The following is a 17,619-nucleotide window of genomic DNA, read 5'->3' as shown; positions in this document are numbered from 1 at the left end:
ACAGTTGTGGGACTGAGCCCCACATCAGGCTCTGTACTGACAGCATGGAGCCTGCTTGGGAATCTCTCTCTCCCTCTCCCCGTCTCCCTCCCCCAATCTAAGTAAATGAATAAACTTAAATTTAGCAAATTATTAGTACTGCAATATCTTAACTGGCTAAATCACATTATTCTTTAAATATTTCAACTAGGATAAACAATGCTTGCAGTTTTGTGAATATAGAGCATTCACTTACTTAGGTTTTTAAAAAAATCAATAAATAGGAATTTATTTTTTTTTTTAATTTTTATTTATTTTTGAGAGAAAGAGGCAGAGCATGAGAGAGGAAGGGGCAGAGAGGGAGAAACAGAACCTGAAGCAGGTTCTGGGCTCCGAGTGTCAGCACAGAGCCCCATGTGGGGCTCGAACTCACGAACTGTGAGATCATGACCCGAGCCGAAGTTAGATGCCCAACCGACTGAGCCACCCAGGCGCCCCAAAAAATAGGAATTTAGAGACCATCTTATATCTGAATGACAATTTAAAGCATAATCTTCTCATTTGTTAGGCCTCTCGTGGCACACAGCTGACCAGGCCGTAACTCGTGAGTGACTCTTCAGCGACTCTGAAAACCTGGTGCTGTTTGCTCACTGCTAGTAGCTTCCATGAGTTTCCCTTTTACTTTGTATCAATAAACGGATACAACCACACTTCCTATCAGGAGGCCCATACAACTCTATACAAGTCCGACTAGTCAGTCTGTCTTATTTAACAGAAAAATAACTTTTAAATAGATTATCCAGTGAATAAGAAAAGAGTAACCAGGATATTGAAAAGGAAAGTGAAAGTCTCTTACGTCCGCGCACCAATTATTCATTAGTCCAGCTCTTGTAACCCCAGAGCAGAAAAGTTCTCTTCGCAGGCTAAAGGGTTCCTATTCTCTGGCTCAAGGAACCCAAAGACACTGTTACATCTTAGCTAAAGGGTTTTGTTTGTTGACTAACATTGTTTTTAAATGACAAAATCAGTAACATGGTTTCTTTCCTTAGGGGAGCAAATCTGAAATTTGTTTATTTTGCTCCCCAAGAAAACAGAGTTCTGTTAGACTAGTGTTTTTAGTTGGCTTTTATACGAAATGATCAGAAGTTATAAAATCTCACAAAAAGGGACATGAAATCTTTAAAAAATCGTTGTATTTCGTAAGGAACTTTTTTTTTTAATCCTTGGAAAAGAAGCCCAAATACCCTCTTCAACAGGCATCCTCGCAGAGCCTCTACCAACTACAGGCCCAGGAAACAGAAGGGGGGGGGGGCGTGCAGGTGTGTGGGCAGAGGATCCGCACAGACACAGAAAAGGAGGGAAGGAAAAAGAAACACGCACATTCAGTGGGAGTGGCTGGGGCACCTGCACCTATGCCAGAGGTCACCTCCACGCCGCCAGCAGGAAGCTAGGATTTGATGCGTTCCGCCTACACATCGGCTTGAAAACCAAGCAAAGTGACAGGAGAAGGCAACAAGACCCAACAGCGCGATGCCAGCTCGGTTCCCTTCAGTAGAGACGACATCCGGTCTAGTGAGAACAGAAATCATAGCCCGCGTATTTTAGAACTCGGGTTTTTTATACTGGTAACCAACAGAGTGAATCAAATCAATGCTTACAGGAATTTGTTTTTTTAAAAAGCTACTTATGTAAAAGCTACTTATGTAAAAAGCTACTTTATGTGCATGTGGCGTATGAGGAACACCAAGAGCTAATGTTAATAATATGGCTAATATGAGCCGGGCACTGCGCCAGAGGCTTTACTTTACATGGATCATCTCACGTAATTTCTGTAACAACTGGTAATAATAGCAGGCCCTCAGATAGTCCCCATTTTACCATTTCAGAAACAGAAAAGGCTGGGGGACTTGTTCAAACTCACACCATCTAGTTCCATGTTTCCCAACCGTAGAGCAGGTGACCGCAGCGAATTTTAAGGTCGTCACATTAAAACCATTTGTAAAAATGTCTTGTAACATGTGAAATGAATAAATCGGTAAATTGGAATATGGTTATTTTCGAATTTGCTTGGAAGATACGTGGAGCAAATACCAACTACACAGGTCTTTTGACTTAGACCTAAAGCCAAAAAAAGTCAACGAAGAGTAATTCCACTCAAGTTTTCTGCATCTATTTTATAATAGTTGGGGAGGAAAAAGTTCATCGACAGCACGGATTTTAAAAATCTTTTTTATTCATTTTGCAAAAAGAAGAAAGCGATTAAGTTGGAAAGATTAAGATAAATAAACAACTACCGTTGCAACAGATTGGTAACTTTAGCCAAGGCCACTGAAGTCCTGACCTCAAAACAGTATTACTATTTCGTTGATAGCTATCAACCCATTCTAATAAAGCTCTGCTAATGTGGATGTTAACAAATTCTCTTGAAAAAAGGCATCTTGCAAAAAAAAACTTTTTTTCACAATGACAAAAGTAAACTCTATCATACAGCTCACACACACACACACACACACACACACACACAGTACTTTCAAGCAAGGAAATGAAATTAATTGTCAATTTCCAGATATATTCAATTAAAAAAATTGGTAGTTTCTAACTGGAACAAAAACCAACACAAACCACGATCTGGAATGCTCATAAGCAGTATAAAAACTGTGACAGCTACCTAAGAAACACTGCAAAGCTGGGGCGCCTGGGTGGCTTAGCCGGTTGGTTAAGCGGCCGACTTCGGCTCAGGTCACGATCTCACAGTGCGTGAGTTCAAGCCCCGCGTCAGGCTCTGTGCTGACGGCTCAGAGCCTGGAGCCTGTTTCAGATTCTGTGTCTCCCTCTCTCTCTGCCCTTCCCCTGTTCACGCTCTGTCTCTGTCTCAAAAATAAATAAACGTTTAAAAAAAAAAAAAAAAAAAAAAAAAAAAAAAAAAGAAACACTGCAAAGGAGCTCATGAAATAACAGCACAGGTGTCCCGACAGCCCCTTCTCCACACCAAGTGCAAATCTGGGCAACCATGTGCTGGACACGGGCCCGTTCCCAAATGACAATTTCTTAGAAAAATACATAGCTGCCTTTCACGCTGGTTGCCTCTAGGCTCTCATGTTTCAGGGTACACGTTAAAAGACACGTTCACTGACGGAACATCAGCTGAGGCTCACTAGTACACGTAGTTTTCAAGGATGTGAAGATTCAAACAGCCTTTATCATGATGAGCGGCGGTGGGGATGAACTGTACCGCTAAGTTAGTAACTCTACCATTAAATGTCATCTAAGATTATTACATCATAACTATGACCTAAGTTAATAAAGTAAGAAAGGAATGACACAGGGATATTACGCAAGTTCAGAACGCGGGAACTGTGACTACCAGTGCAACGCTATGTATTCTTTTTTTTATGTTTATTTATTTTTCAGAGAGAGCACGAGCCAGGGAGGGGCAGAGAGAGAGGGGGCAGGGGATCTGAAGCGGGCTCCACGCTGACAGCAGCAAGCCCCATGCGGGGCTCAAACCCACAAACCACGAGATCACGACCTAGTCGAAATCGGATGCTCAACCAACTGAGCCACCCAGGCACCCGATGTATTAATAAAACCTTACACATACTCAAAAGAGAACTTTCTAGGGGAGTGTTAATTATCTGTGTGTATGCGTGTTGGCCAGAGAGGCTGGGAATGGAAGGAAAGAATGCTCCACGGACATCACGCTTGAGTGCTTCACAATGGTTCAGTGCCCAGTGCTGTGGACCGGCAGTCAGCAGATCAGGGCTCCAGGGTCTATACTACCATCTTTTACCAGCTCTGTGAACCAAAGTATCAAGAAACCTCTCGGCATCTAAGTTTTCTAATCTGTGAAATGGAGACAACGGCATGTATTCTATTCCTCTCAGCTTTTTAAAGGATTATATGACAATGTAGCTGAAAGGGCTTTAAAAGGTACAAAGCAATTTTTATAAAACATAAGGTATTAAAAAGTGATATAATTATCAGCCCTTGAATTAATTTTCTGGAGAAAGAAACTGGCACCTGTTTGGGGCTAACAGGACTAGGTACCCCAGCTTGGTGGGGCCTCTGCCTGTCTGCGAAAGACGAAGAGGGAATATTCCATCCAGGAAGCCTTTGGCAATTACGGTTTTCTTCAACTTGAGCTCACAACCCTTTCTCCCGGGTTAAATGTACTGTAGTACGGAATTCTGAAACTCAAGCCTCGTTTTCACAACAAAACGATTTCCTCGCTTCATCCCGTGGTTGTTTAATGAACATTTTCAGAGCAACATAAATTACTATACCACTAGCTTTATTTAGCAATAAAAATAATAGAGAAAGCAGCACAGTATTTTACAATATCCCTTCAGCACCCAGAGCCTCAACATCCCATAGCTAGTTAAGCTATAGATATAAACACGAACACACTGACACAATATATCAAGAGATACGTATCCATGTAAACGCACATGCACACACACTATCTCACAAAATTGTGTTAACATTATAAGCACATGCCAAAGCACCCTCTTTTTTATTTTTTACTTATTTTTAAATGTTTACTTACTTTTTTTCAGAGAGAGCACATGCACACGCAAGTGGGGGAGGGGCAGAGAGCCAGACAGGGAGAGAGAGAATCAATGAGGCTCTGTGCAAGAGCCCGAGGCGGGGCTCGATCCCACAACTGCGAGCTCCCAACCGGAGCCAGTATCGAGAGACGGACACTCACCTGACTGAGCCACCCAGGTGCCCCTTCTTTTTGTTTTTAACGTACAGTCCTGTAACTCTGGGTTTCTAAGATGTGGATCAGATTTCATCTGATCAAATTCACCAAAAAGGAAATTGTATCTACAGAAATCTAAATTTTAAAATCTCTACAGTTTTTAATGTTACATATAATCCCTTTGTTATGTATGCTGAGATATTTTACCGTGATCCTAGAATCAGTAGACAATAGGCTTTTTGCAACTTGGAAGTCAAAGTCCTGATTTGAATTTATTCATAAAGGAAAACAGACCAATTGTTTCTCTAACAGACACACGGTATTTTCAACAGACGATGGTAATTGATTCCCTTTTTAAAGCCAACCCAAATTACTGCTAAAGAGTAAACCAGTGCCTCTCACTCTATAGGGTTTCAAATCCATTTTGCCATACAAATAAAGAAATAAGTATTTTAGCCCAAACTGAAGTTCCTCCTTTACTTAGCACTCGGCTGCTCGGCACAGATCGATGCCTGAGGCTAAACAGTTACTCTGTTACACAGACTGACACAAGTTCTGTCCTCACGGATAAACCACCTCATCAGCTCGGAGAAGCGTCACCGTCATGGAGCACAACCTGTACTACTTGGGTAAGAAAGACTAAGTCTAACTGAAGGTACCGTGATTAAAAAAGAAAAGAAAAGAAAAGAAAACAAAAACAACAACAACAAAAAAAAAACCCAGCTTTGGTTTCAGGGATTGCAAAGAAAGACTGGTCATTACAGGAAGTTGTATTAATGCTGACAAGTTAAAGTGTTTATAGAAAGTAGGAAGCTCTAGAATGTCCCTCCCACTCACACTTTCCTGCCCTATATGACCAGTTCCATTAACGGTGTTTCTATTTCTGAGTAAGTCACTGTGTATTAAATATTCAAAACAATTAACTGGCAACGATTCCTGGCCATTTTGTCAGGTTTGCTCCGTATCTGCAGTCCTATCGGCTCCCGGCCAAGCCCCGTCTCCCATCTCTAGTCCTCGAAGTTACCAAATTCCCCGACTACAGTCACACAAGGTGTTCCAGAGGGTATCTCATCTGTACCGCGGCAGGCCCCAGTGAACATACTGCAAGGCACAGCGTCACGAACGTTCGATCCAGTACTAAAGGAGACCGCTTCTGAACGATGTGTTATCCCGTGAGCTCGTTTCTAAGAATTAGGAAGGTACCTTAAGCCAGCACAGCAATGTAAATCTTAGATTTTTCTTCTTCCACAGTAAACTATTTGGCTTACCCATAATGAAACTAACCAGAAAAGGAAATGTTTGCCTTTGGGAGCTTGGGAAAGAAAACATTCGTGTTTGCACCCGAAGTTATTCCTAACAAATGAATGGCTGGCTAAAACCCCAGGCTGTGATACCACTACCCCATCCCTTGCTCCAAAGACTGGTTATAAAGCAGTTGTTCATCTGAAGGAAGAAAAAAAAAAAAAAAAGAGCCATAAAGAGGTTTAAAAACCGTTCCCATTTGTTTTCTGCATTTCAATTTGCATCAATAAATTTAATCACCAATCATTAGTTGAAGCAAGCAAACAAAAAAGGCTACTTTTATTCATCTGCTAACTCTACCCTTTTCCCGATGGTTTACTTTTTCCATCCAAGATTCAAGAATATACATTGTTAAACGTAAAAAGAAAAATTATGGTTTTGTAATACAAGGACTTCCCATCTCCTAGAAAAATTAACAAACTACGTACGGAAATGATTCCTATTTCCCAGAAGAAACTTCATGTGAGATGTTTCTTTTTTTCTACAAGAACCTTATACTTCAGAATGTCTAGAAAATGAGTTAATGACAGTCAGGCCTATGCTAGTGAGTGAGAAAAAGAGAAGACGTGCCAAGAGAGCCTCTACTTCAGTGGGAGGACCAAATACAAGTGGCAACGAGTGGAGTACAGGCGACCCAGGGGGGCCAGAAGCAAGCACACGGAGGAGAGAAGACAGGGCAGGGAGCCGCGTTCCAGTCGGGAGGGCTGGACAAAGTCCTGACCCTGAGGCACTGTTCCTCAGGGTGGCCAAGGAGCAAATTCATCCAAATCACGGAGGACTGTCTGCTACAAATAAATACACATCACTGGGTCCCATTCCAGGTTCCTGAATCAGATCCTCCTGTGATGGGAGTCTAGGGCTCTTTTTGTTTTGTTTTGTATTAAACAAGCACTGACGCAAGGGGTCCAGGGACCACATTTAGTCACATTAAAATGTGATTACCATTCTTCTAGGTCAAGGGTAAGAGCTAATGAATAGATACAATAACGAAAAACCCTGACAGACCTTGTACAGACAGCCGAAGCAGCAGAAAATCAGGGTATGTGGAAATCGAGAGGTTACAGGATGTGCGAAGTAGTCTAATGAATATATGGTTGGAATCACAGGTAGGCTAGCTAGTCTTGACTCAAATAAAGAGGCTGAACTCTGTTCTGGACGTAACGGAGAATGAGCATAGGTTTCTGAACCAACCCATGCTATGTCTGAACAAGATTACTTGGGAGTCCAAGCAAGAGGTACCAAGAAATCAGTGTAAAGGAGGAAAGGAGGAAATGGACGCCAGAGATTTTTCAGGGGGTGGAAAAGACAGGACTCAGGGGTTTCTGTGTGTAGAGAAAAGGAATTGAAGAGAACTGTCAGGAAAATCTTCAGTGAGCCAGCTGCCCTCTCAGTGTCCAACGCTACCCCAAGCACCACACAGCCTCCAAAAGTCCAAGAGTCATGAACTCAGGGCAATAACGGGGCACCTTCTATACGCGCCAGGCACCATCAACAACGCCAAGTACACCCAGGAAAAAACTTCCGGTCCTCCGGGAGTTTAAAATTACATCTCTCCCGGGGCACCAGGGTAGCTCAGTCAGTTTAAGCGTCCAACTTCGGCTCAGGTCACGATCTCGTGGTTTGTGAGTTCGAGCCCCACGTCGGGCTCCGTGCTGACAGCTCAGAGCCTGGAGCCTGCTTCTGATTCTGGGTCTCCTTCTCTCTCTGACCCTCCCCCACTTGCACTCTGTCTCTCTCTCTCTCTCTCAAAAATAAACAAACATTAAAAAAATTTACATCTCTCCCTGGTCCTCTTTTCTTCCCTCCCTACTTTTTAGGAGGAAAAGAAGTATCTCTGGAACTTGTCTCTCCTTGTGCTTGACGCCTTCTTTGCTACAAAGCATCAGCTGGGTCAAGTCACGACCACGTGGGGTCCTGAGCGGTTGTAGGGATTTATTCTGAATGATGGACACTTAGGAATGCTTTCTCAACTAGGACGACATGGCAGTCTTGACACCAAACTGTCAAGATGTAAGTGTCCAAATTCAAGCGTCAGTGGAGCCCAACTTCAATTAAATGGGCTTATGGAACTTTCCTACAGAAAACTTAAGAGTACAGCTGTTTGTTTATTCATCCAACCAATATGAACCATATGCTTTTAAGATGGATGTTTCTTCCCTGACCAGGAAGGATGAATAACATCCTGAGAAACCTTGGAGAGAAAGTGTGACTTGTCAACAAAATGAATTCAGAAGAAAGGAGAGCAAAGCAGCACTTAAACCGGGAGAGATGGGGACAAGGGATGGGAAAAGGGCGTATGGAGGAACCATCAGCTCTCAAAGAACAAATACTAACCAGGGGGCAAAATTCCGCCACACGTCTGAGAACTGGATGGAGGTCACTTGTCAAGTGAAATCCCCGATTTTCAAAATGTAATGTTGCCAACTCCTCCATTTTAACAAGAGTGTGAGACAGGCTTTGCCTCCCGCTAATGGACAAATTACTGGACAAGACACACACAGTCTTGACGAGAACGACGTGAGACGTACGTCATCCAGTGCTCAGGCTGCACGGAGCCCGTGAGAACCATAATTCAAAGAAAATAAAGATTCAGAATCAGTTTTATAAAAAACTAGCACGAACACATTTCTAGAACTTTGAATAACCAAGCCTGGCTTCTGAGTATGAACTGAAATGGCAAAGACTCCTAGCTGTACATCTTCTTGTAGCCACACCCATAACTGTGGATCTCTTTAAGGCCGATGACCTCATCGAACCACTTTCTAAGCAGTTTTACTTTTTAACTGTCACTTTTTTTTTACTTTATTATATTACGGTAAAACACTTCAAATCTGAACTGCCTCCAAACTGCATACAGTCTAGATTGTTATTCCTGGGATCTCTCCGGTCTTTGGCAAATAAAACTCAGAATACAATCAAAGCATTCACAGTTAAACTGCAAAACACTTGATTTCAATTATTATTTGTGTACCTTTAACCCCAATCAGATCCTTTCTTTTCCACCCTACCTTCAGTGCTGGGTAACAGTTACAAAGTTTTATGATATTCTAAGATTTTTTTGCTTTTTAAAAAGAAACATTTTGGGGGCGCCTGGGTGGCTCAGCCGGTTAAGCATCCAACTCTTGATTTCGGCTCGGGTCATGATCTCACGGTTCGTGAATTCAAATCCCGCATCGGGCTCTGCGCTGACAGGGCAGAACCTGCTTGGGATTCTCTCTCTCCCGCTCCCCCCCACCCCATCCCTCCCCCACTTGTGCTATCTCTCTCAAAATAAACTTAAAAAAAGAAACCTTTTGTAAAAACCTTTAAAAAACACACAGAGAAAGCAGATATATAAAAAGCACAATGACTTAAATGTTATCAAGGACTTTAGTCTCTTTATATGTTTAATTAACCTGTATCATAAAATGAGTACCTTCAAAGTCTAAATGACACATTTGAACAACTCAGTTCAGTTACTGAGCTCTCAGTCCAAGACTAAAAGATCCATTTTTTAGGAGGATGACTTTCATCGTGGCAATTGAGAGGATATTATTTTCAAAAGGAGACTAAAATGAGGAGAAAATACCCATGAAAATCACTATCATCTTATTTGCGAAAAGAAAAAAATGACCGATTAAACACCTCTGCGTCACCAACTCTATGGAGTTCAGCTTATTTTTATCTTGCTTAGTCAGAAGCTCATCCATATAGCAACCCAACTTTTCTGAGGCTAAAATTCTAGACGGATACATTTTTGTCGTGGGAGTCAGGGAAAACAGGTGTTATTACAACCAGCTCCCGATAAATGTCACTAGAATAAATCGACAACAACGTAAAAGGACAAATCTCTTACCAGTTGAAATTCTCGACGCCGGTCATAGGCGTTCTGTATGCCGCTGTCTGCCCACAATGCTCGTATAACCGGGAGATACTGTAAAAACACTTGACTTTCCACCATTCCCTGGGCCGCCATGGAGGACCGTGTGTCGAACGCCATCATCTTGTCCCCGTTGACTTGGTTTGAGTCGTCTCCCCACGGGATATGAAGCTTCTCACGCGCGTCCACCAGCACCCGCATACCTTTGTTTAAAAAGAAAGGAAAAGAGGAGCTAGGAGCCACTGCATACTCTCACCGGTGCTATCCCGGTATTACTTTCCGAAACTTCGTAACTACTGCAGGCCTACCTCCTCCAAAAACCCAGACCAACATCAAAACACCCGCAACTCTGCAGAGCTTAAAAAGCCGCTTGTTCGCAGTCATAAAATTAGAGCCTGGAAAAGCAAACACTATTCACACAATTGCTCTTTCTGGAGGATCTTAACACGTTCTAATTTATAAGATCACTTTTTACACAGTTTTAATAGAGGGGAGTCACAAGAGAACCAGAGCTGGTGAAGGAAAAAGAAATTATGCTGCAGGCTCTGGAAGCAACCGCGGCTAAGATTTTCTGAGCCCCTCAACAAGACATTTATGAAATGTCGAGAATCAAACATCATCACTCAGAGTTCCGTTCGTTCCCCAGGCATCCTGCTTTACCCCGACACCCAGTCTTCTAAGAGCACCTTCAAAACTCAAAGACTCCCAAACCAAGCCTCAAATCAGGGTAAGTCACGGGAAAGCCTTCGATTTCCCAAACGGGGAAGAAGAGGAGCTGTGAAAAGTGTATCAAAACAGAGCGTTCAACTCGCACCGGTTAATTCAAACCGAGTTATCTCTGATCACTGCACTGTGACCTTTGGTCCATCTATCTTAACAGCCACGGGACTACTCGGGTCACTTGTCCGGATAACTGAAAGCCCGTTTTTGCCGTCCACCTTCTAATCAGGCCAACTCAAAAAAAGGAGATGTCCTGTGACTCACTTCATCTCATTGCCAATGTTAGAGTAGGGTCACATCAGGAGCCGGTGCACAAGGACCAGGTGTTTACCTGGCTCGTAATCAGTTACCATGTTGACTCTATTTATTGACATAATTCCAGAAGTTCGGCTGCATCAGGATACAAAGGTACCTTCAATTAAGGACTGGCAAGGCGGAGTCTGCAGCCTTGAAAGAGCCCTCAATTAGCTTTGTGCTAAACATTAAGATAGGACAAATACAACTGTTTTACACAGCTTAGCTGCAGGGGTACCAGGGCTCAGAGCTGACTCCTCTCCCCTCATTGCCCCTTGATCCCCACTCCCGGGGAGAAGTTTTCCTCTCCTCAATCCTGGGAGAAAGAAAAAGAAAAAAAAAAAAAAAGAGTGACTGAGAAGGAGTTGCTTAAGAACTTCCTGAACAACAACAAAAAAAATCCCACTTGAAAAAACACTGCTTGAAAATCTGCTGAAATCTGTAGCAAACTCCGGGACAACTGCTACCCAGATGGGAGTTTCCTGATGCACCTGAACCACCAGGCCCTGTATCTCAAATCTGCCAAAATGCCTTTCATAAAAAGTAGAAAATATTCGATACTAAGAATAAGGAATATAATTGTCGCTGAAATAAGAATCACCTTCTCCGATTCTCCAAAAGTGCAGAAATAAAATTCACTTAAGAGCAAAGTTCAGCTTTAAAAATGCTGTCAAACAGAAGCAGAGTCTATGACCCAAGACGACAGTGATTCACTGACTCAACCTGCACAGGCTTTGCATCACTTTTTAGGCCAAAGATTCTTCATACCGACGCACAGTTTCATTTAAATAGTACAGCAAGAGGTGGAACCCCCCCTCTCCTGCCCCCACTTATTAAGCAAAAAGGAGAGTGGAACGTGTTGCATACTGATTACAGGCAAAACATCCTGCCCCGCCGTGACAATGGGGCGAAAAACCACTGATGCTAATTTTTTCAGACTAACTGCATGGGTTTACTCTTTCCTGATGCCAGCACAGTGCACAGGACTCCCTGAAGTTTCGTATCTTTGCCCCAAAGGGCCCACCAACTGTCACCCTTCGCCCTTGACAAGTCTCAGGCAAAAGTTTCCTTACTGAGACGGTTCCAAAACTCCCTTGCTTAGGAGGCAGCCAAGGAAGCAGGGAATTGGGAGCAGCCCCGACCCCATGTGACTCGGGTCACCCACCCCGGGCGGCGAGGTTGGGCAGGCAGCGCCGGGGCGGGGGATGGGGGAGTGTAGGTCTGGGGCCGGCCCTCGGGTCTTCTGGCCTCGTCCGGTGGAAGACGGGAGCGATCACCCCGCACCTCGAGGCACTTCCCTCTCGGAGGCGAGGCCAGCGGCGAGGCGGGGGTGCAGGGGACCTGCACTCGAACGGCAAGGGGGAAAGCGGGGCGCCCCCGGGCATCCTCTCCCCTGGCGGGTCGAGGGCACCCCGGGCAGGCAGGACCGCCGCCCAGGGTGGGCGCGCCCCCTTCCCGCCCGCCCGCCCGCTCGCCGGGCCGGGTCCTCTGCCCGGGAAGGAGCGAACGAGGGCGGTGCCCGGCCCCGCGCCGGCCGCCTCCGCCCCCCCCCCCCCCGCGCCGGCCCGGGCCCGCGATCCCCGCGGCGACCCCCGCTCTGCACCTTTAATCACGTTGCTGTAGATGGTGGGGCGGAACTCCTCGCGCGCGCGCTGGTCGAAGTCCTGCCCGTGGATGATCCGCATCTGCTTCAGGAAGGTGGACTTGCCGCTCTCGCCCGCGCCCAGCAGCAGGATCTTCACGAGCCGCTTCACGTAGGTCTTCTCCCGGGACAGGCATTTGTCGATCTCCTTGGACTTGCGCTGCTGCTCGGCCTCGCCGCTCGTGAGCACGCAGCCGGGGAAGCACACGGACAGCACGGACCGCGACGGCAGGAAGTCCGCCATCTTGCCGCCGCCGCCGCCGCCTCGGCGGGCCCCTCCGGCTCCCTCCACCTCCTCCTCCGGCGGCGGGCGGCTCCTGCTACGAGGCTCGAGGGCGGGGAGCGCTGCGGCGGCCCGAGCGCGCCCGGGGAGGGAGGGAACCAGAGAGGTGACTCGCAGGGCGGGCCGGGCAGGGCGGGCCGGAGGAGCCGGGGAGGGAGGGAGGGAGGGAAAGAGGGCGGGGCCAGGAGGGGCGGTGGCCCCCCGGGCGTGCGCGCGCCCGCCGCCTCCCGGGGGGCGCGCACGCACGCACGCACGCACGCACGCCGAGGCCTCTTCCCACCAACCCCGCTCCAACCCGCCGCCTCCAGCCGTAGGCCGGCGAGTCGAGCTCTAGCCCCGGTGCCCGCGGCCGCCGCTCGGCGCGCGCGGGGGTTGGGGTGGGGCTGGGTATGGTCACGTGGTCTCCGGCCAGCCTGGGCGCGCGCTTGGAACCCGGCTTTCTGTTTCCCTTTAATTAGCTGCGCCCAATGACTGGCAGGAGGGCCGCTTCCCCGAGCCCGGAGGCAAGAGGCCAGAGACCGGGTCCCAGACCCTGCCCTTTGGGGCTCTCCTACGGCTCTCACTGCTGGGTTACGTGCCCGCCGCCTGCTGTCAAGATTCGCGCGCCTAATTTCGAGGCCACTGGCTGGGGTGCTATTCAGGCCGCAGGCGCGAGTCTGGAAGGTTTTGGGGCCTTTTCTTGAGGTGGTTTCTTTGACATCCTGCTCTCCCAAGCCCGGAATGATACCCACACATCATCAGCCCCCCTCCCCACGCCCCCAACTCTTTTTGGCATTCTCAGACCCCGCAAAAGAGAAGATACTGGAGTTGATGTTAAACTGAGATGTGCGAGGAGGGGTTGCTAATGCCTCATTCGTGCCGCACCGAAGTCAGTGGATGGTAGCTGCAGGAGGGTGAGGTCATGGTGAAAATCCCCCTAAACCGGACACAGTGAAGCAGACTCTTCCCTACAAGGAAGCAGATAAGCTGTCTGTTTGACCTAGGACTGGAGCAAGCAAATTTTAGGTTTCCTGCCAGATTACAGAGGATATGACCAGCCAAGGGACTTTTTTGTGTCCTAACAGCAGATTCAGGCCCGGACACCTGAAAGGGCTGCCAGGGGACAAGCGACAAGTGACAGCTGGGGTGGCAGAGAGACTGTGCAGACAGGACCCCGGAAGCCAGCTTCTTTATTCTCAGTGTTTAGTTTCAAGTGGAAGCAGCCGTTTTGGTCGGTCTCTGTTCTGGGCAGTGCAAAGGTAACGTTCCTTGATTTGGGGCCCTGTGTCTCAGAAGCCACCCTTGTGTTAGGCAGTTGTGGTTAAGAGGTTAGCACTCCGAGAGGCACAGGGCAGGTTTAAATTTAGAAAATCAGTGCCAATCAGTTTGCTGTCCGGTTGGCTTCATGGCCGAGAAGCCTCATGAGTCAGTAAATAGGCTTCAGTAAACATGGCTATAGTAGGACTGTGTCCTGTTGTCCTGGCCAAGCCCACAGGGTGGACAATCTACAATCTACAAAGCAGGATAGGTTCACCTCCAGAATCTATGGATTGATAGAGTCAGAATCACCAGGCGGTGCCTTCCGGCAAAATGTACGGTAAAAGTCTACCCTGGATGGAAAAATCTCTCTAGTCTCCATAGTGTTCAGGAGGCCCTGTTCTCCAACCATGAAGCGGCTGACCTCAGCCCACAACAGGGGAGCAGGTGTGGCCCCCACACACCATGTCTCTGCGGACTCCAGATGCTGATCTGAACTCATTTGCAAAAACAGGAGGGAAGCCTGGAAGTTAGGTAGTTAACATGTTGCTTTTCTTTTTCCAAAAGTGTGTGCAGCATAATGGAGAAGGGAGGGTGTCTAGGAGTCAGGAAGGTATTCCTGCCCAGCCGGTTCATGTTGTGACATGCAGAGCAGCAGAGAAAGCTATTCAAAGCCCTGCCTGTAACCCTTGGTTGGCTCAGATCGAGTCTAACTGGCTCTGGTCAGTGTTTCTGAGAGACATCGTTGGGCCTAGCCTGAGGTTTGCCGATAGCGGTCCAACTGCTTCTATTTAATAGTCAAGCCACCTTGAAATTATAAGTGTAAAAATGAGTTCGAGGTTTGGTGGTTCCTCAGAAAGTTAAACACAGAACTGATGTATGAACCAACAATTCTACCTATAGGTCAAAAATAATTGAAAACAGGTATTCAAACAAAAAATTGTGCACCTGTGTTCATGACAGAGCACTGTTCAGAAGAGCCAAAAGAAGAAAACCCGCCCTATATCCATCAATAGATGAGTGGATAGGAGGGCCTGGGTGGCTCAGTCGATTGAGTGGCCGACTTCAGCTCAGGTCATGGTCGCTCGGCTCATGGGTTCGAGCCCCGCATCGGGCTCTGTGTGGACAGCTCAGAGCCTGGAGCCTGCTTTGGATTCTGTGTCTCCTGCTCTCTCTGCCCCTTCCCCACTCATGCTCTCTCTCTCTCTCTCTCAAAAATAAATAAACATTTAAAAATTTTTAAAAAAATAGATGAGTGGATAAACAAAAATGTGGTATATCCATAAAATGGAATTATTCACCCATAAAAGGGAATGAAATACTGACTGATACATGCTACTACCATATAGATGAACCCTGAAAACATTATGCTAAGTGGAAGAAGCCAGTCACAAAAGGCTGCATATTGTGAGGTTCCATTTATATGAAAAGTCCAGAATAGACAAAGCCATAGAAACAGCAGGTTAATAGTTGCCAGGGGCTAGGAGGAGGGAAGAATGGGGAGTGACTGTTTATGGGTTCAGGGTTTCCTTTGGGGTGATAAAAATGTTTAGGAACTAGGGGCGCCTGGGTGTCTCAGTCGGTTAAGCATCCGACTCAGCTCAGGTCATGCTCTCACGGTTCGTGGGTTTGAGTCCTGCATCCGGCTCTGTGCTTACAGCTCAGAGCCTGGAGCCTGCTTCGGATCCTGTGTCTCCCTCTCTCTCTCTCTATCCCTCCCCCATTCGTTCTCTCTCTCTCAAAAATAAACAAACATTAAAAAAAAAAAAGAGGAAGAAAATGTTTAGGAACTACATATTGGTGACAGTTGCAGAACGTTGTGAATGTACTAAATGCCCTGAATTGTATACTTTAGTCAAATGATGCATTTGATGTTATGTGAATTTTATCACAATTAAAAAAAAAAAAATGAAGTGGGGAAAATAATATTTTCTGTGAAAGAAAAGGCATCATTTAACACTGAGGTACCCACAGTGTCCCACGTTCAATGAACGAACGTGTGATTGTGTTTGTTTTAAAATAACAACGTAAGGTGGGGCGCCTGGGTGGCTCAGTCGGTTGAGCATCCCACTTCAGCTCAGGTCACGATCTCACGGTCCGTGAGTTCGAGCCCCGCATCGGGCTCTGGGCTGATGGCTCAGAGCCTGGAGCCTGCTTCCGATTCTGTGTCTCCCTCTCTCTCTGCCCCTCCCCCATTCATGCTCTGTCTCTCTCTGTCTCAAAAATAAAATAAACATTAAAAAAAAATTAAAAAAAAAAAATAACAACGTAAGGTATATGTTTGCACCAGAAACAAATCCACTCTAGCAGTTGCTTCGGGTTACATTGTAACGGTATTAATGCTATTTTAATTTCCAGATAGATTGTTCCCTAACTAAAAAAAAAAATCCAAACTGGCTAAGGGAGTACGGAGTCCTTGGTTAGAACTGAATCTGCTAGATTTCCAGAGGCCCCAGATGTGAATTCCTTGGAAACATATTGCTGCTAGCCACATGCAAACTGCGGATTCTGATGCCCCAGAGAAGCTGTGATAAAATGGTTGATTAGTTGCCATGCTCTATTCTTTCTGCAAACCCAAGGTCTGGTGGCAGTCTTGTGAGATAAACAGTGAAGCTGTGACTAAAAATGTAGAAATCCATTTCCAAATAGCTCTTCGTCTGTGACGTAGTCACTTCAGGAAGGACACGGGCCCTTTCCAGTAATCCTGGCAATGCTTGAAATCAATTACTTGTAACTCTTTTGTTGGAATTGGAAGATAGGCCTCCTATCTTACAGTCACAGCTTTTTTGCAGTGAAAAAAAAAAAATGGTATTGTTGAGCTCATTTACCTACCCTTCGTGCCAAATAACTTTGGGCTATTTACAAAAATCAGTATTCCAGAAAGGACAAAAATTTGTCACCCTCAGACATGCACATTCCAAAGAATATGCCAGAGGCTGTAGGAACAATTCCAAAAGAGGAGTTACTTTTTTTTTTTTTTTTTCCAAATGATGAGAAATCTAATTTAAATAAGTGTTTCCCCTGCCCAGGTGACTACTCACCACTCCGGATAGGACAACGCCTGCTTAGGTATGTTTATTTAAAAATCAGTCACATTACTTGATGGTTAAACCTGCGGTTAATTTTCTAATAAGGGTAACAACACAGCGGGCATCCTTGCTACACAAGTCTTCTTTTGCCTCATCAGTGATATACAATAGGTGGATTCTAATCCTTTCTTCCACATAAACACAGGCATGGATTTTTCGGATCTTCCTTTCCGGTCCTAGAAAGGGAAGGGGATTCCCTAGCCCTCCCGCGACACCAATCCCTGCCATGTGTGTAATGTTCTCAAGGCCCCGAAGCACTTTGACCTACTTGTCCTCATTCTCTTCTCTGCTCACAAGAGCCGGACTAGGAACACCCAGTGTCAACCTGCTCCCCTCCTGTCTCACCCTGAGTAGCTGATGGGGAAGAAAAGGTTTGAGGTGACACAACGGAAGCCTCATCCAGCCTGGCCACTTACAGAGCCAGAACGAGGACCACCGCCCCCCCTCCCCCCCGCCCCCCGGCTTTGGACTCTACATCCGGTGCTCTTTCTGATATGCCAAGGTTGCAGTTGT

At 46.2% G+C, this 17,619-nt stretch overlaps 1 protein-coding gene across 1 annotated transcript in view; it reads right to left on the bottom strand.

The window, feature by feature from the left end:
* The window catches only part of GNA13 (G protein subunit alpha 13), a 41,761-nt gene extending 28,843 nt beyond the window's left edge, over window positions 1–12,918 (bottom strand). Inside the window, exons 1-2 of the mRNA XM_042914359.1 lie at window positions 12,460–12,918; window positions 9,819–10,045 (exon numbers count right to left, since the gene is read on the bottom strand). Of these exons, the coding sequence (XP_042770293.1) occupies window positions 9,819–10,045; window positions 12,460–12,742 (510 nt within the window). The 5' untranslated portion in view covers window positions 12,743–12,918. The remainder of the gene's footprint in view (window positions 1–9,818; window positions 10,046–12,459) is intronic.
* Between the last annotated feature and the right edge of the window lie 4,701 nt (window positions 12,919–17,619).

Source organism: Panthera leo, chromosome E1, assembly GCF_018350215.1.
Source record: "Panthera leo isolate Ple1 chromosome E1, P.leo_Ple1_pat1.1, whole genome shotgun sequence".
Lineage (NCBI taxonomy): Eukaryota > Metazoa > Chordata > Mammalia > Carnivora > Felidae > Panthera > Panthera leo.
This window is presented reverse-complemented; position numbering and strand designations above follow the sequence as displayed.